This window comes from Rhinolophus sinicus, linkage group LG01 (assembly GCF_036562045.2).
Source record: "Rhinolophus sinicus isolate RSC01 linkage group LG01, ASM3656204v1, whole genome shotgun sequence".
Taxonomy (NCBI): domain Eukaryota; kingdom Metazoa; phylum Chordata; class Mammalia; order Chiroptera; family Rhinolophidae; genus Rhinolophus; species Rhinolophus sinicus.
The window spans coordinates 134,180,770-134,206,253 of record NC_133751.1 but is presented as its reverse complement, the minus strand read 5'-3'; the positions used below and the strand labels follow the sequence as shown (position 1 = coordinate 134,206,253).

Sequence of the window (25,484 nt, the reverse complement as noted above, 5' to 3'; positions counted from 1 at the left end):
ATATAATCACTGAGTACATGTGATAATATTCTCTCCAAAAGATGGCATTATATCTCTGGGTCTTACAATAAATGGAATTTTAGAAGTTAGATGTGTATATACTGTAGTAAATTCAATGACCCAGTGCAATGGGAACCCAGGAGGGAATTATTTATAATCTGGGCCTTGGAGAAGAAGGAGAAATCTACCCAGCAGGAAACTTGTGTATGTGGGGTGAGGAGGAAAAGATAGGAGGATATTGAAAGTAGAGGGGAGAGAGAATGCACAGACATTAAGTAATACAACAGTATGAAAATATGGGAAGATAGTTAGGAATGTATTGTGAAAAAAATTCAGAGGATCTGAAGCTAGTTGGAAGTTAGGTGGGAAGCCAGAGTATGAAGACTGTGCAAATTTTCCAGAAGGCAGAGAAACCATTGACTGTTTTTAAGTGAAAGGAAAACATACATATATTGAACAAATACCCTGAGTCTGTTATGTTACTAAGGTAATCCTCACAAATGTTTCCAACGTACTCCCCCCTGCTTACTCCCCCCCAGTCTTTACTGATAAAAAACAGAGTACAGAGAGGTTAAATAAAGTGCCAAGGGCACAAGGAGAGAGAGTGGGTTCTACAATATGTGTCTGATTTAAACCTATGAACTATCTATAACACCACATTATGATGTTTTAGTCTCCTTGTTTTTCTATTTTTTTTCAAAAAAAAAAAATCCGTAGTCTTTTAAAGAGAGATTTAGGTTTATAGAAAAACTGAATGGGAAATGTAGAACTCCCATATACCCTTTATACTCTTTCTCTCAGTCCTCCCCCCTGCCTCCCACCAGCCCAATTTCCCTTATTATTAATATTAACATCATGCATTAGTGTGGTACATTTGCTATAATTGATGAGCCAATATTGATACTTTATTACTAACCGAAGTCTATAGATTACAGTAAGTTTCACTCTTTGTGTTGTGCATTATATAGATTTTGACAAACATATAATGCCATGTATCCATTACAATATCAAAACAGAATAGTTTCATGACCCTAAAAAACCCCTGTAATCACTTATTTACCTATCTCTCCCCTCAAATTCTCTGCTGCCACTGAACTTTTACTGTTTGCATAATTTTGCCTTTTTCCAGATTGTCATAGGATTGGGATAATACAGAATGTAGCCTTTTCAGACTGGTTTCTTTCACTTAGCAATATGGAAAATCTGAATTGTGTGGCTTCCAGGTGAGGGCTGAAGAGATAGCTGCCATTGTAGCTGTGTGAAGTCTGCCTCACATATAGCCTACAGGAGGGTGCCATCTTTCCTGTGTTGAACCCTTCCCCAAAAAGCCAAATCTGAGACCTCATTGGTCTGGTAAAATCCACATGTGCACAGCACCTTGGTGACGCCTTGGGTCTCTGCCCCGCCCAGCTAGTGCTGCATCACTGGGTGGCACGCTCAGCTCCTGGGTGGCCAGCCGTGCTCCACAATCTGTGGAAGCCCTGTGGTGGCCTGGGGAACTTTTGGTTGTAGAATGTCAGCCACAGCTGGTGCTGCAGTCTCTCTTGGATGGCTCTCAGGGATCTGTGTGCCCAAGAAAAGTTGTGTCTGGCTCTGGTATTTTCAGGTCATTTTGCGAAGTGGTCAAAGGCCCAACACTGGCGTAAGAACTGAATCTGCATTTTTGTAAAAAACAGTGGCCACACCCCATGACTTCCTGGGACCCCCCTCCCGCCCGCCCAGCTAGTGCTACATCACCAGGGCACTCTCAACACCTGGTCAACCTGCTGCCCAGATGTGTACCTAAGGAGAGACTCTTTCAGGGGCTGTGTCTTATGGGCAGCCAGCAGGTGGCAACAGGCCTAGGGGACCCTGGACGTTTTGCTAAGCTGTGCCAGACCTAGTACTGGTGGCAGCCAACCACGGTTCACAGTGAGGCCACCCCCACACACCTCCCTGTTCAGCACAGGCAGCAACCAACCACATATAACTTTGCAGCTCCTACCAGGTAGCCAGTTACACGTAGAGCTGAAATTTGGCGGCACGGGAACCCCTCCCAAGAAACACAACCAGAGGCTAGCCTCAGATCAGACCAGAACACAACCTGATTAGTCTCACAAGTGGCACACACAAAGGGTGGTCTCAATAGGCATAAAATCCCACTGTGGCAAATCCCCCTCTGAGAGATCACCTCCACATAGCAGCTCATACACTGTGGATGTAGCCAATCCTCACAGCCAGTCAACCTGAGAGTCAATCCCAACCACTGATATATCAAGGACAATCAAGGCTCAACTCAACAAAAGAATACACACAACACACACAAGGGTCACTCCTGGAACACACCCACAGGTGATCAAGAATACTGTGCCACTGGATCACACAGGATGCATACTACATAAGGCCTCCTGGCAAAGACAGAGATACATAGAAGATCTACCTAAACCATAGAAGCAAACACAGAGAGGCAGTCAGAATGAGGAAGCAAAGAAACATGTTTCATATAAAATAACAGGAGAAAACGCCAGAAAAAGAACGAAATAAATTGGCAGCCACCAACCTACCAGCAACAGAGTTTAAAACACTGGTTATAAGAATGCTTAAGGAACTTAATGAGACCTTCAACAAAGGGGAAGTAAACACAAAGAAGAACATAGAAACCATAAAAAAGAACAAGTCAGAAATAAAGAATACAATAACTGAAATGAAGAATTCACTAGAAGGAATCAGCAGATTAGATGAAGCAGAGGATCAAATCAGCAATTTAAAAAATTGGTAGTAGAAAACACTCCATTGGAACAACAAAAAGTAAAAAGAATAAAGAAAAAAAACAAAGATGGTTTTAAGTGACCTTTGGGACAACATTCACATCATAGGATAACAGAAGGAGAAGAGAGGAAGGTAGGTATCTAGAAGCTGTTTGAACAAATAATGACTGAAAACTTCCCTCACCTGTTGAAGGAAAAAAAACATGTAAGTCCAGGAAGCACCAAGAGTCCCAAACAAGATAAACCCAAACAGGCCCACACCAAGACACATTATAATTAAAATGGGAAAGTTTAAAGACAAAGAAAGAATCCTAAAAGCAGAAAGAGAAAGACTACTAGTTTCTTCCAAGGGAACTCCCATAAAACTGTCAGCTGATATCTCAACACAAACTTTTCAGGCCAGATGAGAGTGGCAGGAAATATTCAAGGTGATGAAAAGTAAGGGCCTACAACCAAGAGTCATTCACGCAGCATGGTTATCATTAAAACTGAAGAAGAGATAAAGAGATAAAGAAAAAGCTAAATAAATTCATTACACCAAGCCAGTATTACAAGACATGTTAAAAAAACACACAAAACAAACTTCTCTAAGAAGAAGGGGAAAACAAACAAAGAGGAATAAAAATATGAATAAAATAGCGATAACTATGTATCTGTCAATAATCACATTCAATGTAAATGGATTAAATGTTCTAATCAAAAGACATACAGTAGCTGAATGGATAAGAAAACAAGACCCATGCATATACTGTCTACAAGAGATGCACCTCAGGTTGAAAGACATTGAAAGCAAAGAGATGGAAAAAGATATTTCACGCAAATGAAACTGATAAAAATGCTGGGGTTGCAATACTTATATCATACAAAACAGACTTCAAAATAAAGATAATAATAAGAGACAAAGAATAACATCACATAATGATAAAGGGGTCAATCCAACAAGGGGACACAGCCCTAGTAAACATCTATGCACCCAACATAGGAGCACCTAAATATATAAAATATTGACCAATGTAAAGGTAGAGATCAACAGTAACACAATCATAGTAGGGGACTTTAACACCCCATTGACACCAATGGACAGATCTTCCAGGCAGAAAATCAACAAGGAAACAGTGGCCCTAAATAACACACTAGACCAGATGGATTTAATTAATATTTTTAGAGTATTTTACTCCAAAGCAGCAGAATATACATTCTTTTCAAGTTCATATGGAACATTTTCCAAGATAGATCACATGTTAGGACACAAAACAAGTCTCAACAAATTTAAGAAGATTGAAGTCATAGCAAGCATCTTCTCTGAACAAAATGGTATGAAACTAGAAATCAATTACAAGAAAAAAATTAAAAGACACACAAACACCTGGAGGCTAAATAACGTGCTACTAAATAATGAATGGGTCAACAACAAGGTCAAGGAAGAAATCAAAAGATACCTTGAGACAAATGAAAATGAAAACATAGTGACCCAAAATCTATAGAATACAGAGAAAGCAGTCCTAAGAGGGAAATTCATAGCAATACAAGGCTACCTCAAGAAACAAGAAAAAACCACAAATAAACAGTTTAATTTTACACCTAAAGAAACTTCAAGAAGAACAGCAAACAAAGCCCAAAGTGAGTACAAGGAAGGAAATAATAAAGATCAGCGAGGAAATAAATTAAATAGAGGTTTAAAAAGAAACCCACAAAAGATCAATGAAAACAATAGCTAGATATTTGAAAAGATAAACAACTTGACAAGCTTTTAACCAGACTCATGAGAAAGAGAGAGGAGGGAGGGAGGGAGGGAGGGAGGGAGGGAGGGAGGGAGGGAGGGAGGGAGGAAGGGAGAGAGAGAGAGAGAGAGAGAGGATCCAAATAAATAAAATTAAAAACAGAAGAGGAGAAATCACAACTGACACCACAGAAATATAAAAAATAAAAAATAAAAAAAATAGAAAAATAAGAAAAAACTGCAAGCAACTATAAGCTAACAAATTGGACAATCTGGAAGACATGGACAAATTCCTAAAAGCATATAATTTTTCAAGGCTGAATAAAAAAGAAACAGAAATCTGAACTGATCAATTACTACTAACAATATTGAATCAGTAATCAACAAGCTCCCAAAAAAACCAAAGTCCTGGACCAGATGGCTTCACAGGTGAATTTTGCCAAACATTCAAAAAAGAATTAGCACCTATGCTTAAACTATTCCAAGAAATCTAAGAGGAGGGAAGGCTCCCAAGCTCAGTTTACAAGGAAACCATCGCCGTAATTCCAAAAGAAGACAGACATTACAAAAAACAAAAACTGTAGACTAATATTCCTAATGAAAATAGATGCAAAAATCCTCAACAAACATTAGCAAACCTAATTCAGCCGTACGTTAAAACGATCACACACTGTGATCAAATGGCATTCATTCCTGGTATGCAAAGTTGGTTCAATATATGCAAATCAATTAATGTGCTTCATTCCATAAACAAAATGAAAAATAAAAATCATTTGGTCATGTAAGTATTAATAGGTAGAGAAAAAATGTTTGACAAAATCCAGCATCCATTTACTCAATAAAATAAGAACAGAGGAAATATATCTCAACATAATAAAGCCATATATGACAAACCCACAGCTAACATCATACTCAATAGGCAAAAGCTAAAGCCATTCCCCTTAAGATCAGGAACAAGGCAAGGTTGTCCACTTTCTCCACTTTCATTCAACATAGTACTAGAAGTCCTAGCCACAGCAATCAGACAATAAAAAGAAATAAAAGGCATCCAAATTAGAAAAGAAGAAATAAAACTGTGATTATTTGCAGATGACATGATACTATATATATATAGAGAGAGAATCCCAAAGATTACACACACACACACACACACACACACACACACACACACACACACAAACGATTAGAACTGATGAATTAGAAAATAGCAGGATACAAAATTAATATTCAGAAATCAGTTGCATTTTTATACACCAATAACAATCAGAAAGAGAAATTAAGAAAACAATCCCATTTACAATTACATCAAAATAAATAAATAAATAAAATAAAGCCTGGAATAAATTTAACAAAGGAAATGAAAGACCTGTACTCAGAAAATTATAAGACATTGACGAGAGAAATTAAAGAAGACACAAATAAATGGAAACATACACCATGCTCATGGATAGAAAGAATTAATTTAGTTAAAATGTCCATACTACCCAAAGCAATACCAGGGGGTGCCAAAAACTATGTATACAAGTGGACATTTTGATCAACGTTGTTTAAGCAGTAGTTCACCATAATTAGAAGTGTCTGGATGCTGATGGTAATGACTTTGAGCACCTCTTGTAATTGCAGAAGTCAAATGTGACCTGTATTTATCTTTTATTATTGGTATATAGTGAATATTACAATTTTAATACAGTTTTCCTTTCTTAAAATGTATATACATTTTTTTGGCACCCTCTGTATGTGGATTCAATATGATCCCTATCAATATACCAATGACATTTTCACAGAACTAGAATGAATAATCTTAAAACTTACATGGAATCATAAAAGACCCTAAATAGCCACAGCAATCTTGAGAAAGAAGAACAAAGCTTGAGGTATTACGCTACCTGATATCAAACTATATTGCAAGGCCATACTGATCTAAAAGCATTTTATTGGCTAAAAACAGACATATAGATCAATGGAACAGAATAAAACACCCAGAAATAAATACATGCATATGTAATCATTTAATCTATGACAAAGGAAGCAAGAATATACATTGGGGTAAAGTCAATCTACTCAATAAATGGTGCTGGTAAAACTGAATACATGCAAAAAAATGAAACAGGATCACCTTCTTACTCTATATAAAAGAATAAACTCAAAATGGATTAAAGACTTAAATGTAAGGCCAGAAACCATAAAACTCTTAGAAGAAAATATAGGAAGTAAACACACACACACACACACACACACACACACACACACACACATATCCTATATCCTATGTATCTCCTCAGGCAAACGAAACAAAAGAAAAAAATAAACAAATGGGACTACATAAAACTAAAAAGATTTTGCACAGCAAAGAAACCTTCAACAAAAGGAAAATATATCCTACTGAATGGCAGAAGATATTTGCCAATGATACATATAAGGGGTCAATATCCAAAATTTATAAAAACTCATACAACTCAACACCAAAGAAACAAATAATTCAATTAAAAAATGGGCAGGGGCCAACCCGGTGGCTCAGGCTGTTGGAGATCCGTGCTCCTAACTCTGAAGGCTGCCGGTTCAATTCCCACATGGGCTAGTGGGCTCTCAACCACAAGGTTGCCAGTTCAACTCCTCAAGTCCTGCAAGGGATGGTGGGCTCTGCCCCCTATAACTAAGATTAAACAGGCCACCTTGATCTGAGCTGTCTTCCGGATGGCTCAGTTGGTTGGAGAACCTGCTCTCAGCCACAGGGTTACCAGTTCAATTCCTCGACTCCTGCAAGGGATGGTGGGCTGCGCCCCCTGCAACTAGCAATGGTGGCTGGACCTGGAGCTGAGCTGCGCCCTCCACAACTAAGACTGAAAGGACAACAACGTGAAGCTGAATGGCACCATCCACAATTAAGATTGAAGGAACAACAACTTAACTTGGAAAAAAGTCATGGAAGTACAGAATGTTCCCCAATAAAGTCCTGTTCCCCTTCCCCATTAAAATCTTTAATAAAAAGAAAATGGGCAGAGGACATGAATAGACATTTCTCCAAAGAAGAGGACATGCAGATGGCCACTAGACATATGAAAAGATGCTCAGCATCACTAATCATCAGAGAAATGCAAATAAAAACCACAGTGACATATCACTTAACACCTGTCAGAATGGCTATCATCAATAAACCAATAAACAAGTGTTGGCAAGGATGTGGACTAAAGGGAACCCTCATGTATTGTTCATGGGATTGCAAATTGGTGAAGCCCTATGGAAAACAGTATGGAGGTCCTCAAAAAATTAAAAAAGTAGTACTACCTTATGACCCAGCAACGCCACTCCTGGGTATTTATCCAAAGAAATCCAAAACACCAATTTGAAAAGATATATGCACCCTTGTGTTTACTGCAGCACCATTCACAATAGCCAAGATATGGAAACAACCAACATGCCCATTATTAGATGATTGGATAAAGAAATTGTGGTACATATATACAATGGACTATTACTGGGCCATAAATAGAATGAAACTTACCGTTTGCGATAACATGGATGGACGTAGAGGGTATTATGCTAAGAGACATGTCAGACTGAGAAAGACAAATACCGTATGATCTTACTTACATGTGGAATCTAAAGAACAGAATAAATGGACAAACAAAACAGAAACAGACTCATAGATACAGAGAACAAACTGTTGGTTACTAGATGGAAGGGATTTGGGGGGCTGGGCGAGAAAGGTGAAGGGATTAGAAAGTACAAATTTGTAGTCACAAAATAGTTACCTAGATGTAAAGTACAGTTTGAGGAATGTAGTCAGTAATATTGTGAAAACTAAGTATAGTGTCAGATGGGCACTAGACTTATGGCTGGGGGGAGGGTCACTTCATAAATTATATAAATGTCTAACCACTACACTCTACACGTGACACTAAAATAAAATAATATTGAATGTCAACTCTAATTAAATAAAATAGTCACAGGATATAAAGTACAGCATAGGGAGTATAATCAATAACATTGTAATAACTACATACAGTGTCAGATGGATAGTAGACTTATTGGGACTGTCACTTTGTGAAGTATATAAATGTCTAATCACTATGTTGTTTGGTATACCTGAAACTAACAATAAAAAAAAGAAAAGGAAACAAAACAAAAATAATATCTACATACAGACATAATAAACTGTTTATTTTAATAAGAAACTGCCAAACTATCTTCCAAAGTGGCTGTACCATTTTATATTTCCACCAGCAGTGAATGAGAGTTCCTGTTGTTCCACATCCTAGTCAGCATTTGGTGCTGTCAGTGTTTCAGATTTTAGACATTCTAATAGTTATGTAGTGGTACCACGTTTTTGTTTTAATTTGTAATTCTTTAATGATATATGTACTTCCTAATTTTTAATTCTTTTACTTATTGGTTATACATTCTTCAAACATCTGTGATTCTTGACTCTTAAATTTTCCATCATTCATCTATTCCTTCATTTATCAACATGTATTAAATGTCTGTTACATGCCAGTTACACTTTTAAAAGTTAGGTTATTTTTCTTTCATTTATTCTTCTCTTTTCCATTTTCAGTTTATTGTATTCCACTCATTATTTATTTCACGTAAATTAGTGTTAGTTGGTCCCTCTCTATATTCGATTTAGCTTCATGTAAACTGACTATCTTTTATTTATCTGGTGATAATTGTTTACATTCTTTAACTTTCTCTTTCTCCCTTTAAAGCTTTTATCATTATATATTCACAATGCATACAGCACAGAATCTGAAACACTGGTAGAGATGAAACTACTGAAAAAACATCTAAAGTGAAGAAATCTCTTACCTTGGTTGACAATAAATCTTAGTTTCTGTATTGTTGCGAGGTTGCCACTAACTCGATATATTCCATCAACATCTAGACCTGAAAATAAAAGGGCATGCTTTGTATTAGCTGATTAGAAAACTGAGATGGTAAAAGACAAAAATTAATAAATAGGGAAGAAAGACAGTAGTAAATCACCACCAAATGTCTCTTTCTCACAGACGAAGCACATTTCTATGTCCTAAACCAAATGATCTGCAATATTTTAAGTTCAACAGACTAATCATGAAGCTCAGTGACAGTTAATGATCAACAAATTGGAGTCCAGTTGAACCATAAAAGACCAGGAGGTAGCATGGGACTTCACAGTATAGTTAAGCTTCATTCTCAAGAAAAAGATAGGAATTAAACTGGGCGTGGTGTGGTGGCAGGGAAGGAGAACATGTATACATGTATCATTGCCCTTTTTTGGAAAGGTAAAATAACCCAAGCCATTTGTGGAGTCTTCCTTCCCTTCCTCCCTTCTTTCCATCTTTCCCTTTCTTCCTTAGTTTCCTTCTCTCCTTTCCTTCTTGTGTCTCTCTTTTTCTGTCTTCTCTTTTCATTCTCTCTCTCTTCCCTCCCTCCCATTCTCTTCTCTTCTCTTCTCTTCTCTTCTCTTCTCTTCTCTTCTCTTCTCTTCTCTTCTCTTCTGTTCTTTCCTGTCCTGTCCTGTCCTATCCTATTCATTTTGTTCCATTCTCTTTCTCCAATGTCACTAGAGCATAACATGTAGGATTATTTCAAACTACAGAATGAAAATTCTATTTCAGATGTATAACTAGTTTGATAACCTCTAGTGTATTACAGGTAATGGGGTGCTCCATTATGGAAGGAAAAAATAAAAAGGAATCCTTGAGAAAATGGTGAAATTAGTTTCAGATTATTTTAAAACTATAAATAATCTGAAAATTCAGATTAGTCATCTATAATTGAAAATAACTTATGCTGGCAGTAATTTTAGATAATCAACCACTTGTTTTCCACTCATCTACTGATAACATCTAGTTATTTCCATGACAAAGTTATCAAAAAGACAAAGAAACAGGAAAATCAAAAGAGAAACTCTTATTCAAACACTATCATTCTCCCTAAGAAATGTTGATTACATAATTTTAATGTCAGGAATGTATATTCCTTAATGTGTACTATGCCCTCAGAGAGGCCAGGGTGAGATTACCAGCCAATGTAGAGGTTACTATTTCAACAGTTTCTCTATGGACATATAGCACCATGGTTAAACATTGTAATTCATAATCGTAAGTATTAAATAAATTGAATAGAATTTATTGTTATAGTGTAAAAGAATAAAGGCTTTGTAAAGCTCTTTGCTGACATGAAATGGGCTTCTTTATTGCTTTACCATGTCTGGTTTTACATACTTTAGTAGGAACGTTTCTGTCATTGTGAAAAATATATCATCAGTGGGTTAGGGTAGAAAAACATAACATGCAACACTGGTATGAATGGCATAATTCAAAATAATCACTCATTTTTTAAGACATTATTTTCTAGGGAAGTTTTAGGTTCACAGCGAAATTGAGGGGAAGGTATGGAGATTTCCCAACTACCCCTGCCCCCCAATGCACAGCCTCCCTCATTAACATCTTCCACAAGAAGGGTACATTTATTACAACTGGTGAACCTACACTGACACAACATCATCACCCGAAGGCCACTGTTTACATTACGAGTCAGTCTTGGTGTACATCCTATGGGTTTGAACAAATGCATAATGACATGGATCCATTATTATGGTGTTATCGGGAGTAATTTCTGCCCTAAAAGCTCTTGGAGCCATCTATTCTTCCTCACTATGGTTTTTACTGTTCCATGTAATAAACTATAGAGTAACTTGGAATAACGTCAATAAAATGGAACAGCTATTAGTAAGTATATTAATTGGTGTAAGTTTTGTAGTTCTAGAATAATCTAATAATAAATTACCAGGTCTCTGTCCCTTCCTGAGTACTATGACTATGTAAGGAATTTAAATGAGGTGTGAAGTGAAAGTGTCTAAGTCACAGACATTAATAAAAATCAAATATTCTTTCTTCCTGATGCACAAAATAGCTCCATTAACCAAAAGTTACTCCCATTTGTTTGCTTTTAAGTACAATGTATGTTTGACAACTTAAATGTGACAGTCATCCTAATTAAAAATGTTTTAATATTTGATTCCTAGTTTTGGTATTACACCACGTTGATTTTCAATTTATGCCCATATACACAGAACTTTATAATTTATTAACCATCTCTTTCTAGCTTTGCCATTAGATATCATTTGGTACTTAGTTTTAAATATAAAATTTTAAATAATGTGATCAATTTTAAAAAGATTAAAATGTATGCATTCAAGTAATTGTATCCCTTTCAAAATTTTCCCTCTTGGGAGTACGCTTAATTTTTCTGAACATGTAGCTATTAAGGAATATATTTTGGAATTCTTCTCTGAAATCACCTTCAGTGGCTCCATATTATCTACAGGCAAATGTTCATGATGGCAAGTTTGGGGCCTTTGGTGATAGTTTGGGATTTGGAAGTAGTTAATGTCCACATAGAACCACAAATGGTGAATGATGTCATCTTGCTTGCCAATACAAACAAAGTTTGGTCAAAGAAAGTGGTCCTGTTTTTTTCCATGTATTATCAGTTGCTCTGAAGAAATTTGCAAAACAGAATATTTTAGAAAATAAAAACATCAATGGAATATGTAGGTTTCTACATTCCCCAAATGAGAAACCTTAATAGGTTTTTTTGAACGAATCAGTCATATTAGCCCTATTTAAAATAATGATTGAAGATGAGATGTCAATTAACATCTATTACAATAAAAATGAGAAGATTTACTATTATATTTTTAAAATTAATTTTGTTTTCCTAATTAGTTGAAACCTTATCAGAGGTCAACAGTAAATGAAATTATTTAAATTTCAACACATTTTTATTGTGAATAAAGCCTTTACTTAAACCTCACTTTAATATGCACATCTCTTTATATGAGATATAAAAATCAAGCACATTTCTATTTTGAAGCTAGATACTTCCTCTTCTAATATTATATTTTATATGTTATTGAAATGCAAATGTTGTCTAGAGTTATAAACTGAATTTCAATTAATGTAATTCCTCAGTAACCAAAAACTTTTTCTCTTATAGAAATTTAAAGTTACAACATAAGAAGTTCCCCCTTGGTCTTTCATAAATTTCAGTAGAGGATTTTTTTTTTTAAGTTCAGTAATGAAAAACATTTGAACGCAGTATGGGTTAGATACATTCTGTATGAGCAATTGAAAAGCACTACACTATTTAAACAAAGCAGCCTCATCCTAAATTAATAACCCAATTTTCTTTGGGGATAAAAGGAGGGAGGGCTGGGGACGGCAACGGGAGGGTAACTCAGACCAGTGTCACCACCCCTGTGGTTGTAGAACTAAGTCATAGCAGAGAAACTGCTTTGTGGCTTAAGATAAAAACCAGAAAGTAAGAAGGGAGTAAAACAAAACATATTGGATGCAATTTGAATCTAACTTGACACAACTTCCAAGCCCTTTAGATTCAGAGATATCAATACCATTTATCTTGTGAAGGATAACAATCTCTGACATTAGTGGCTCCTGCTTTGAATGGCTCATGCTCCCCTGCTATCATACTTTTTAAATTACATAAATAGAGTGAAAATGACAAAGTACATATTAAAAAGGAGGGTATTACATTTTGAAAAATAATCTGGAACATATCAGTGAATTTTAGCAGTTATAAATTATATAGGGACAGTCTTGAAGTTGATTAGCTTTCCCCTGAATGGTTCACAGAATGGCAAACCCAAAGTCCTGGGAATATTACCCAAATTATAATGATTCACGTGCCATCCTCTTTTTGCTCCAAGAACTTTAAAAGTTATGCCAAACCAAACCAATGTAAATTGGTGGATTTGGACATCCTTTTCATGACCACATTATCCTTGCTGGGTTGGAAACTGCTTATTTTGGAAACATAATTAGACCTCTTCTGATTTTTAAATGAGCAATGTCTTCAAGGTATCCATGTTGTACTTCGGTGATGTTTTGAGAAAAATCACTTTGAGAGGTACTTCTTTCAAGAAAACATCACGACCGTGAATGCTGACAGGAATTTTGCCTGTTAGGCTAAAAATACTTTGGGAACACAATGAAACTAAGTCATTTTACATTTAAAAAAATCAGACTAACATTAACGGCAGCAATGAAAATTTCCCCAAAGAAATCCACATTCACCGAAATGAAATGTTGTTTATTTGTTCATCATCAGCTGACCTTTTTAAGTTTCAAAATAGTGTTTACCGTTGGCAGGAATCACCAGGTATTGCTGTAGGGATTTTCAAAAATCTCCCCCTCCCCCTTTTCTTCTGAAGAAGCTTAGACAAGGATAGACACACAATTAGGAGTTATTAGATCAAATGGTGGTCTAAACCCAGTGGAAAGAATGCAGCTGTCATGAGTAATTCCCACCATAAATCTCAGACACTTTCCAAAAAGAAATCTAAGAGACCAGCACTGTTTCCAAAGTTGACCGGCTTATCTGCCAAAACATGGGCAGCTTTTAACAATGCAGATGAGCCTGTTAAAAATAGTTGCAGACTGTGGATTAGGTAGCATTCTTGGAGCTCGAATGATGGATCAATCATGGAGCTGTGGAGCTTGAGCCTGGTTGAGAGGTGTGCCCCCAAAGCCTGCTTGTTTTTCTGGAACATTAAAAAAAAAAACAAAAAAAAAAACATGCATCTGAACCTCTGGAGTCTGAAACGTGGGCTGGGAATTTTGCACAAACAGTCCCTCTCTTGAGATTTATGGCACTTCCTAATTCCTAGGAGGCCAGAACTACCACAAGAACAGTCATTCTCGCAATTCTTTGGTCTTGTGCTTCTCCCACTGGCAAGGACCAGTGAGCTCAGGAACACCCAGACTGCCCCCAAAGACTGCTGCACTTTTCTTTCTGTCTTTCTGAAGGTCCTGCTTGGGTTCAGAACTGAATATGAGGGGAGGTTTCGTGCCATTCTCAATGACCCAAATTTCCTCCTCTAAATTAAAGTGTTTCCAGTCTTCTCTCCCTAACTGAATCTTGTTCACACACTTTAAATTCAATGAATGAGAGTGCAGGATATAATTTGAAACTCTAAGGTTCATTTGTACGGTCTCAATGGCTGGTATTTATGCTGTATCTATTGTCGACCTAGCAAGAGTTATCTCTTACTAATTTCTGTGAGATGCCTATCCTTCAAGAATGACTACGTTAGGAAATAGTTTGATGCAATTTTGATTGTTAAATAGAAATGCTTTTATTCCATATAAAAACTTATGACTTTAAAATAATCATTTTAAATAGATTTTTTTTTCCCCCCTGTACAGGCAATGTACTTCTCTGGTAAAAATGAAAATCAAACCACACAGAAGATTATACAATGAAAACTAAGTAATTGTTCCATCCTGCTATTCAAAGACAGTCATTGTTAAAAGTTCTGTTTTAGTTCTTTTTGTTGTCACTCATCTTATGTTAATGTGTCATATTTCTGTTTATTACTTTATTAACTTTGAAAGGTATTTCTTGACACCTTATCAGAAAAGAGAAAGAGTTTAGTGATAGTTCCTACCACATATCAATATACCCTATTTCTATTTGTTATTATTAATTACACTTGTCTATTGCTATTTCTTAATGTGTCAAATTACTTCTTGCTATTAGAAAATAAGGAACTTAGTACATTTACTTTCCCTTTCCTTCTCTTTCTCATCACTTCCAATTTTATTCTTTATGTTATTATTGCTTTTATTCTTAAGGTTTAGAACAAGTTACTTTATTCTTTATAAGTATTTTATGACTTATCTATGGATTAATATTAATCACTTTTTTTTAAGGCGTGTAATTGGATTCAACATTAAAAGTTTGTTTCACAAAGGAGATCTCACAAAAGTCAAGGTTTAGTGTGTTCTCTTCTCTCTTTCTAGGTTCCTTATTTTTTTCAAATTAAACACTGCTGTGATGATGGAAATGTTCTATATATTAACCATCCAAACCAGTAGTCACTGGCCACATATGGCTGGCTGCTGAGCACTTGAAATGTGGTTAATGCAACTGAGCAACTAAATTTTTATTTTATTTAATTTTAAATAACAACCACATGTGGCTTATAACTACCATATTGGACAGTGAAGCTCTAGTCTGTTCCTTTCTTGTGTTTTACTGTTAATCTTTCTTGGATTTATTTTTAAGAGTTCTTTTATTTATTTATTTTTAAATGAAAGTATGTGATTAGTAAGTTTTTCTTACTTTTTCCATCTCAATGACTGTTTTCTTTTGCTTCATAATTAATTGCTGATTTGAATATTTATTTGAGTTTCATAATCTTTTACTTTTCTAATTTTGAAAAATAATGTTCCATTATCTTCTAACATTGCTGTTGTTCAATCTGGTATCAAATTGATTTTGATGCTTGTAGGTGAGTTGCTTTTTCTTTCAGGATTAAAAGAAATATTTTCTCTTTAAACTTGTAGAAGTAAAATTGCACTCAGATATACCTACATTTAGGCTCTTTCAATCAGAAAATATTTTCTTATTTGCTTAATGTATCCTTCCCTCTATTGTCTCTTTTCATGTAGAACTTCTTTAAGACAGATGTTGTTCAAATATCAGATTACCCTTATGAATGAAAGACCAAATTAATTAGAAGAAATAGTAGTCGGAGTTATTTCTGTATTTGAACATTGCTCTCATCTTTCCCCACCCCTCTGGAAACTGGCTTCCATCTTAAATGGACAGGCTGAATGAGGGGTCCTGTAGAATGAATGGGTGGTGAGTCGATAGTAGCCTAGATGTTCTTCAGTTACCAAAGTAAGGAAGACTTTATTTTGGATTTGGAATGCTTTATTTTGCTCCCAGTTAAAACTCTCTTACCTAGTGTCTGTTGTAGTGGACCTGAGATACCCCATTCTCTACCACCTTCCTTCACTCTCTCTTCTGTCCTCGTAGAGCTTGATTCAGGTTCAAGCAGTTGCCTCAGGTGCTTCCCGGGATGCAGGATATACAGAGAAGGACCCAGCTTTCCCAGATATTAGATCTGATATTTAGTAATTTGCTTTCTTTACCATCCTCTTGCTAATTTCTACTTTATTTGTCAATCCTAAATTTTGATGTTCTCTAGGACATCCCTGGAAAGTACTGTGCCTAATTGTGGTGTCTGGGAATGAAGTTTCTTCTGTTCTAATTTCTTCACTTGTTTGATCCCATCTGCTTTCTCTCTTCCTGGAATTTCTATTTCTGGTCTGCTGATGGCACCTTGTCTGTTTTCAGCATCATTACATATTTTTTTCAACATATCTTTTCTATTATTGCATTGAGATTTTTTTTTTATTTTTAATTTTTTGAGGAAGGAGAAAATCAGACATGTTTTCTCAGTCTGTCTACTTAAATGAGGGCTTGCGTTGTTTTTCATAAAGCAGACATTTTAATGCTGAAAACAAAAGTTTCATTAGATTGTGAAGATACAGCTATGTAATATTTTTTTTCTTTATTGGCACCTGGGATATAAATGATCTGTATTAAATTGAAAACATTTAAAATACTCATTATGTGTCTCCAATTCTAATGTTGGGAGAATATATTGATACAGGGTCTAAGATTAGTACACCTCTAATTTTCTCACTCCTATTCTTTTCTGTGGTTACAGAAGTTCCTGTTGCAATTTATGCTTTTGCCAATGTTCCCTTTATTATTGAGATAGTTGTATTTTCACTTCAGTTTGTTTAACTAGCCCTTCACAATTTTCATCTAAATTTGATAGTTTGTGCTACCATCCTTGTATTTCTGCTACCATTTCTTGTTTCATAGAGACAATTGTGGCAACCAGATTTTCTTTTACTTTTTAAAATCATATCAAAATACTTATCTTCAATTTTCCTCCACTAGTTTTGTTTGATTGTTTCATTTGGCTAACAGTTCATTTTGATTACTCATTCACGAATTAAATGTTTTTTATCTACCAGATAGTTTATAGTAGATTCATATGGAAAAGAAGAGTTTTATCCTCATAAGATATGGAAACAACATGTGTTGCTAAAATTTTTCTAGAAAATGTTAGACTGAAACGAGGTCACTAAGAGAAGGGTGCTTTTTTTTTTTTTTTATTGCTGAGAAAACTGCTTAGAACTGTGATGCCAATAAACGAGCCATTATTTTGTTTTGTTTTATAGTCAATGTTCTACATAGGGGCAAATTCCGTATTTAAATTAAACATCCTAAAGTAGAAAGAGCACAAAGTAAAGTAAATGATATAAGGGACTAAGGACAAAATGGTATCAAATACACAGAATATTGGTTCCGAAGGAGGGATTGGGTTTCTCTTCAAGGACTTTTCATTGAACATTTGGGTGGTTAAAATCATTATCACCGCCCCCCGCCCCGCCGCCCGCCGCCACACATACACCGTAGTTAAAGATGTTGTATTAGAAAATAAAATCGCTCAGAGTCCTAACTAAAAATATCTATCTACCATCTATCATCTGTCTGTCTGTCTGTCTGTCTATCTATCTATCATCTACCTACCTACCTACCTACCTACCTACCTATGTATCTCATATTTGCTGTTCAGCCCAGTCCTAACTTCTTAACCAGTTTTGTCCAGTTTGGGCACCTGGGAAGGCAAACATAAAATTAGGAGAGGGAAAGAGCAAAATACCTTGAAGTATTAAGTGCATTACTGGGTATATTTCTTAGTGACTCTGTATTGTACTGCTCATGCCTTACAAAGACCTAATAAGAGTAATTGGGGATTATGGGGGAAAGGACTGGCTATCTTGCTTTTAATAATTACTAGATATAGAGTTTACATTGTTGGAACATTTTTTGCAAAACTATTTATTGCATTAGTTTCCTATTTCTCCAATTCACTTTAAGTGCGATATTGGACACTTAATATTCAATAAGTAGAAGTGAATCACACTGAATTCTTTAAATGTTACTAGGAACACAAAAGCCATCTGTCCTTAAGGTATGCTGTCATTCTTCATTGTTGAATTTTTCCCCTTATATTTATACTTAGTTCTTGCCATGATATTTCACTAACGTTCTCATAATTGGAGATATCTATCGATACTGTTAGAGTCCAGAAACGTAGATAGTAGTACATGAAAAGTCTTGTGAAAACTCACATCAATACTGAGGGCTAGATCCTAGTTTCCATTTGTTACGATTATTTTATCTACCAGGCTTATTTTTACATATAATTTCCACATACTTAATTCAACTCATATTCCATTAGCAGTGACTACTGGGCCAATTGCCTTTAAAATCATGCATTTTCACTTACGGATTACTAAATGATAGGCAACTAAGGGAAAAAACAAGAAGAAAACAAGTTCCAACATCGCTAGTGAGAGACAGAGGAAAACTATTTGTATACTCTGCTTAATACCTGGGTAAAATGAGAGTGTAAGGACGTTATCCCATGTGGTTCCTTACACAGTGATTCTTACATATATGTCTAAACTCAGCTAAGAATTTGAGGCCTAACAGTCTGAAGCCTGCAATATGGTAGACAAATATGATTCAAAAACTATACCAGTCTTAGGATCCTTTCTAGAAATATCTCAAAGTAAAAAGCATCTCAAAAAGCCCTTGAGTTTGCCTGTGAAATTTCACTAGGAAACCTAATATCCTTAATTTGCTAAGATAAAGATAATCAACTGAAACTATTTCTGGGGAGTGGGAACCAGAGTACTTGGACATACGTCTTTGATAAATTCTCTTACATGTTTCCTTCTTTTAAAAAATCTTAGTCTTGAAGACAAATATTGGCCAATGATTCTAATTATTAGTGATTGCGTTATCTTGTCTTTAAGGAAAATTTCATGTGTCTGGAAGATATTGAAGTTGGAGGTGTATCATATCATTCTCTGTGTTTGTTTTATGTATGAATTTCATTGTTTTGTTATGCTGTGATCGTGCTGATGTAAATAAAGTATTCTTTTGGCATTGTGACTTGTTCAGAGTGTTAAAATAAATAAGGGTAATAAGAATAAACAGCCAAGTTTGGTCAGCCATTATCATCTGGTAGTTTTAAGCAAACATGCTAGCATAACCTGAAGATTCCATCCCTACAAAAAGCTTGGAGCCTAGAGAAGAGTAATCTGTGGACTATGCCCACATACACATTTTTCTTTTTAAAATTTTAGCAACAAACTCTTTCATAAGTTAAGGACATGGAATAAAAAAGGCTTACCAAGAAGAAACACTGAAAAATGGCTCCTTTTGTGATGAAGTCATAATAGTTACATAAAGTCGAGCCTTTGATCTCATCATACATGAAATAGATATTGATTTAAAATTCATATATTGCTCTCATTCTTTTCAATCCCTCCACTCCTATTTTTAAAAATATCTAAACAAAGTGACCTCATAGTTTTCCATTGGACTTTTTTTTTTAAACATTGGCTGGGATGATTGAGATTCAGGAATGTGGGAAAATGGATTCCCAAACCACGTACCTCCCCTTTCATTCTGAACTGTAATTTTTGGCTTGGCTTGAATCACAGTCATCGCATTTCAGCCTGAATCTCTCTGTAAAGTGATCTTTCTTAAACATTTCTCTCACTCATCAAGGGATCAGAAACAAAGCTATTCTAGCCTTTCAGCAAAACACTTACAAGCAGCTTTTACAGAGAAGTTGCAAGAGCTAAATTTCCTCTAAAATTGTTTGAAAAGTGAACATTTTCAATGCCTTGTTGTCCATTTTGTGAATCTTGTCATCTGTATGCCATGAGCTCCAGCAGCTATTTTAATCTGTTTTTGTTTGCAATCCATTTGGTGTCCACCCAAGGAAATGCAGGTGATTCTAATTAACTTACTGCTGAAGATGTAGGAAAAAATATCTCAATTGTATTGAAGAGAATTATACACTTAAAACCTTTCTTCTATTATTTATAACATATTATTAATGAAAATGATTATATGAATATATTTACTACCTAACTCATTCCTGTTCACTTTTTTAAATGAATGAGGTTCATGGCACAGGGAAAAGCCACACACATACAAACACACAGACACAATACAGACCCCAAGAATGCTTGCCAACATTTATTTAACAAGAGTAGCAACTTAAAAATAACATTATTTTTACTTTGTGCAACATAGTTTAATATCTGAAATAACCCTGTTCCAATAAAAACCTATTGAAATACTCTCAGGCCTAACTCTGCCCTGAAGGTAAAAGTGATTAATTGAAAGATTTTGGCAGATCTCTACTCACCACCAGGGCAGTTTAATTTAGAACACATTCAACCATTTCTCAGTGTCTCTGTGTTGGTGGAGCATAACTTTTGATCTTCTTTGGGGAGGTGCCTCTAATTTAGACCCTTGGGCTAACCACTTCCTGGAGGGTTGATGGCTGGCTCTGTTGAGCATTCAGGTGAGAGTGAGCCCTTTCTGGCTGCTGTTTCTAAAGTGGGTTAGGTAAGTTGAATTCCAGACACAAAGGCAAAATAAAACTGATCATAATAACCAACAGCAAAGTCCTAGTTAGATCTTTTAACTTTTTGATGCTCTCCCAAACTACTGAGATGTTCAGGTGTCATTAGACGTTTTCCTAGTTAAAGAAGACGATGCTCCTGACCATGACAGTGGATAAGACTGAAAGACTGAGCTTCCTTTTTTCAGGAAACAAAGTAGATTATTGTTTTCTTTCTGAGAATACAGGAAAGACTATCACATGAGTATTGTTAGTACTTCTGCTAGAAAGATGGGACTAGTACATAATCCTCCCTGTTGGGCAGAAGGGCCTGTACTAAATTGTGGTTAAATGGAAGGACAGAAAACTTCCAGTATATTCTGGATGGAAAGACCTTGTATTGGTGAACTCTAATTCTCTATGCAATTAAGTACTTAGTATGTAGCAATTAAGTACTTACTATGTAGCAAAAGTGTGCTATGTACTGGGGATTCAGCAAAGAACAGAGAATACACAGCCCTGATATTAGAGAGCTGTAGCACCAGCATTATTTTGAGGCACTAAAAGCAGCTCTTGCACACAAATTCAGTATTAGTGGCAATGGCACCTGCATTTTAAAATATTTTCACATATGCAGTACATCTGAGCAATATGCTCAGTTTGGCATATATGCTTTGTAGTTAACTTTAGAAGGACATACCATTATGATGTATATTCAATTTCACATTATATCCTGAAACAGTTAAGCAATATATGTTATTTATATATGTAATATAAGGATATTGTATTGTATTATGATATTGTATCATACATACATATGCATATAATTATATATATAATATAATGCACTGCCATGTTGACTGATTATCTATGTATAGTGGGATTATAAAAATTACTCTGGTTTTATTTATTATTTTATTAATTTCCCAACTATTTTACAATAGGTGTATGTATTCTTGAAGACAAATGACAATAATGATTTATTTTTATTTTATTAGCAAAATATTATGCCATAGATGACATTTTTAAAAATTTTGATGTGGGTTTATATTTTCATAGGTTCATTTGAAAAATGTTGGGTGATTATCATCAATCTAGTGAATGCTCTATTTGCATCTCTAATTTAGCTGAAAGACACTTTAATAACCATGATATCAGATTTAAATCTTCATGCGACACAGCAGAAATCTCAAAATTTAAGTATTGTGCAAGTGATTCCATTATTAAACAAATCACACCCAAGTTTGGAGCTATAAATGTAACGTCTCTGGAATAGAGTGAAAAAGACATAATCATTTTCTCTCATTAGAAGCTCAAGCTATCCCTGGACAATTTATATCATTGTCATTCCTGATTTTAGGACTCACACACACAAAAATGTATAGAGAAAGCCCAGAGCTGGCCTTGAGGTTGGCTTTCTTCATTTCTATCATCACATTAGAAAGATTAAGCAAAGGTTTATTTTAAGTGGGGTAGGAGAGACCTATCTTCTCAGCTTCATTCTTGACTGCTTGAAGGCTGTTAACCATCTACTCTGTTTCCCCTAAAATAAGACCTAGCTGGACAATCAGCTCTAATGCGTCTTTTGGACTGAAAATTATTGTAAGACCCGGTATTTTATATTATTATATTATATTACATTATATAAGATCCGGTCTTATAGTAAAATAAGACCGGATCTTATATTAACTTTTGCTCCGAAAGATGCATTAGAGCTGATTGTCCAGCTAGGTCTTATTTTTGGGGAAACACAATAGGAATGAATTGACCACACTCTAATTACTCAAAACATTACTTGTTGACTTAAAAGAGAAAAGGCATTCTAATACCAATTGTTCCCTTATTTAAATTCATCTAGCACTAATGTAATACAAACCAGATTTCCTGCTCCTGGATGATTTTTGTCACATGGGTCTATGTCAAAAGTCTTATTGGTCTTATTGAAATATTTGTGTATGCATGCACACACACTTGATTAGTATCTATCATTAGAGATTTAGTATCTATCATTTCCTTCTGACCTGTTGTCATGGAAAGAAGGTATATTAAACTAAGGTGTGTTACGTATGTTGATGTTCATTAATAGAATATTTATTGAGTGTCTACTTACATATTTGATTTTCTAAGGGATAAAAAACCAAGTTACAAATACATTTATTAGGTTGGTGCAAAAGTAATTGCAGTTTAGGTTAAAAATAATTGCAAACACCGCAATTACTTTTGCACCAACCTAATAATATTTTCCATTGCATGAATTTAAATAAAGAGTGTCTCAATTTCCACATTTTCCCTAAGGGCTGGTGGGTTGTGTATTTTGAGAATAACATTAGAAAAACCCATGATCAGTCAGTATAGTTGACACGGTCACTCTAGTTGAAGTGCTATACAGGTAGAAATGAAAGACTATCAATTTGAAGATATGGACTTTATGCCATCAGTCTCCAAGGTTAGTCTTGACATTAATTATAGAGGCTATATTTATGGTATTTTTTCAGATGTTTTGGGAAGATAATTCGGTCTTAAAATATTCCTTTAACACAGTTTTACTTACGCCTAAAATTCCTCGGTTAGAATTGTATTCCTTTGTCTTTAAATCCCATGGGGTCCTCCACATCAAACCTCACTAATCGTGTACATTTTAATGTGGATTAATCTATTAGATCTTATTCTGAGAGCAGACGTTAGCTAAAAGGCAAATAAATACAACAAGACTTCGCTTGTATAGGATGTGGGAGAAGAAGAGATGGAGGATAAGAGATCAAGAATAATAAATAATGGGTGAGGGGAAAAAGAGGAAGTGGAGGTACCCCATGGGTTTCAAGCTAATCCAGAAGGGTCGTTGCTATTTTCCAAATGCTCACTCCACCTGGATTGCCTACTGTTTTCAGATGCACCAAGATACATGGAAATGGAGTGTTCTTACTGCATTTGAAGACTTAGAGAAGAAAAGGAAGGTTGTTCAGCTTGACTAAGCACAATTTATCCTTAAACATGATTATTCATATCATTGCAATAATTTCCATCATATAGAAGTGTAATAAATAATCTACCTTTCTTCAGGGGTAGCTTATGCAATGATTTTATTTTTAGGTGAGTGTAATACTATATTCTAAACTGAGGTTCAAGAGCTGAACTTAATGTAAATCCATATAGACCTTTGCTCTAGAGAATGAAACAGTATGAAGCGACACATCTTTCTTCCTTGGCATCAGGAGATCTCTGAAAATCAGGCTTGTCTGGTTTTCAAAGGAAACCAGAAAAGGACTGCAGCAAACAGTCTCAGGGACTTCTCCCACTGAGCCATTCTTCTGTACCTGCCCTGCATGTGGAGCTGCTGGTATAAGACCACTGGCTCCATCTGACCCCTCTCCTCCCTCTCGTGGCCTTAAGTATCCCCAGTAACTCAGCCTAAGGCTCACCAGCCTTCTTAGCTGGAGACACGTGGACCTGAATGGTGGTCAAGATTCCCAACCTGCTTTCAAGTTTTCAAATACACCTTAAGACTATTAACTTAGCCAAGATTATAGCTCGAAACAAATGCATTTCTGTTAATTGATTGTCTGGGGTATCAAAAGAAAACAATAACTTTATTTTTTCCAAGTTGAGAGCTATATGTTACCAGCAAACTCCTAGAGAAGAGGATGGTAGTAAGCTCGGGAACACAGCATGCTTTTAGAGGTGTCAGTGGCACACCCCTTTCCACTTTTTGCCTTATCAAACAAAACAAAACAAAACATAACGAAGCCCTTTCTCCCATGGTACTTGAAAATATTCTAACAGGACACAAAGCCATTTAATGATAAATTATTGATACCTTTTTAAACAACTGTATTCAAGTTAATACTCAGGAGAGTTATAAGAGTATCTGACCTTCAGTTTAAGGTATAAATGATACTCCTGAGGCATGTTTGCCAGGGGGAAGGTATTAAAGGTCAGACATGGTGCTCAATGGGACGTTGTGTATGAAAGTGACCATCTAGCAAACTAAAAAAAGGAAGGCGGTAAATGGGTACCCCAAATATGTCATGATCTGTCTTGTTCAGACCCCATCTTTTGCCCCATGAGAAATTTCACTAATAGGTTTGTAATTGTCTTCTCATGGTTTCAGGCTTTCAACTCTTTCCAGCGTTAACTCTGTTACCTACCAATGTTACTTATAAACTCCTGTGATAAATACAGAACAAAAATTTTACTATTTAAGAATGTTCAACAAGTGAAGAGCATTCCCCCTGCACACCACCCTGTCCAACACGGCAAAGGCAACAAGATACCCAGGACTGTGAGTATGACAGTCTGTTTTCATTTGTATATGCCATGTACATTAGAAAAGGCAGACAAGAGTAGACTTCAAACACCTTGAAAAGGGAGGTAGGTGGTGGCTATAAAATAGTGTTCCTGTGAAATCCCCAACACTTTCAGTTAAGCAGAGGCACTGTAACCTTTTTGGTTTTGGTTTTGTTTTGCTAATAAGAATTTGTGGGAGTTAATAAAAAATATGGAATTTTTTAAATTACAGTTTATTGGGGTGACAATTGTTAGATAGTTTATGTATTACAAAATTGTACACCTGAAATCTATGTAACTTTGCTAACAATATGGAATTTTAAGGATTCTTTTAACTCTTTCTCCTCTGCACAAAATATTACCCAACTGATTTATCCATGGGGTTAAATGCAATATTATTTTTAATATTGAAATTTCCTATATTTTAGTC

At 35.4% G+C, this 25,484-nt stretch overlaps 1 protein-coding gene across 1 annotated transcript in view; it reads right to left on the bottom strand.

The window, feature by feature from the left end:
* Positions 1 to 25,484, bottom strand: part of ARHGAP15 (Rho GTPase activating protein 15) — a 620,551-nt gene that overhangs the window by 192,654 nt on the left and 402,413 nt on the right. Inside the window, exon 11 of the mRNA XM_019735910.2 lies at positions 9,274 to 9,351. Coding sequence (XP_019591469.1) covers positions 9,274 to 9,351 — 78 coding nt within the window. The remainder of the gene's footprint in view (positions 1 to 9,273; positions 9,352 to 25,484) is intronic.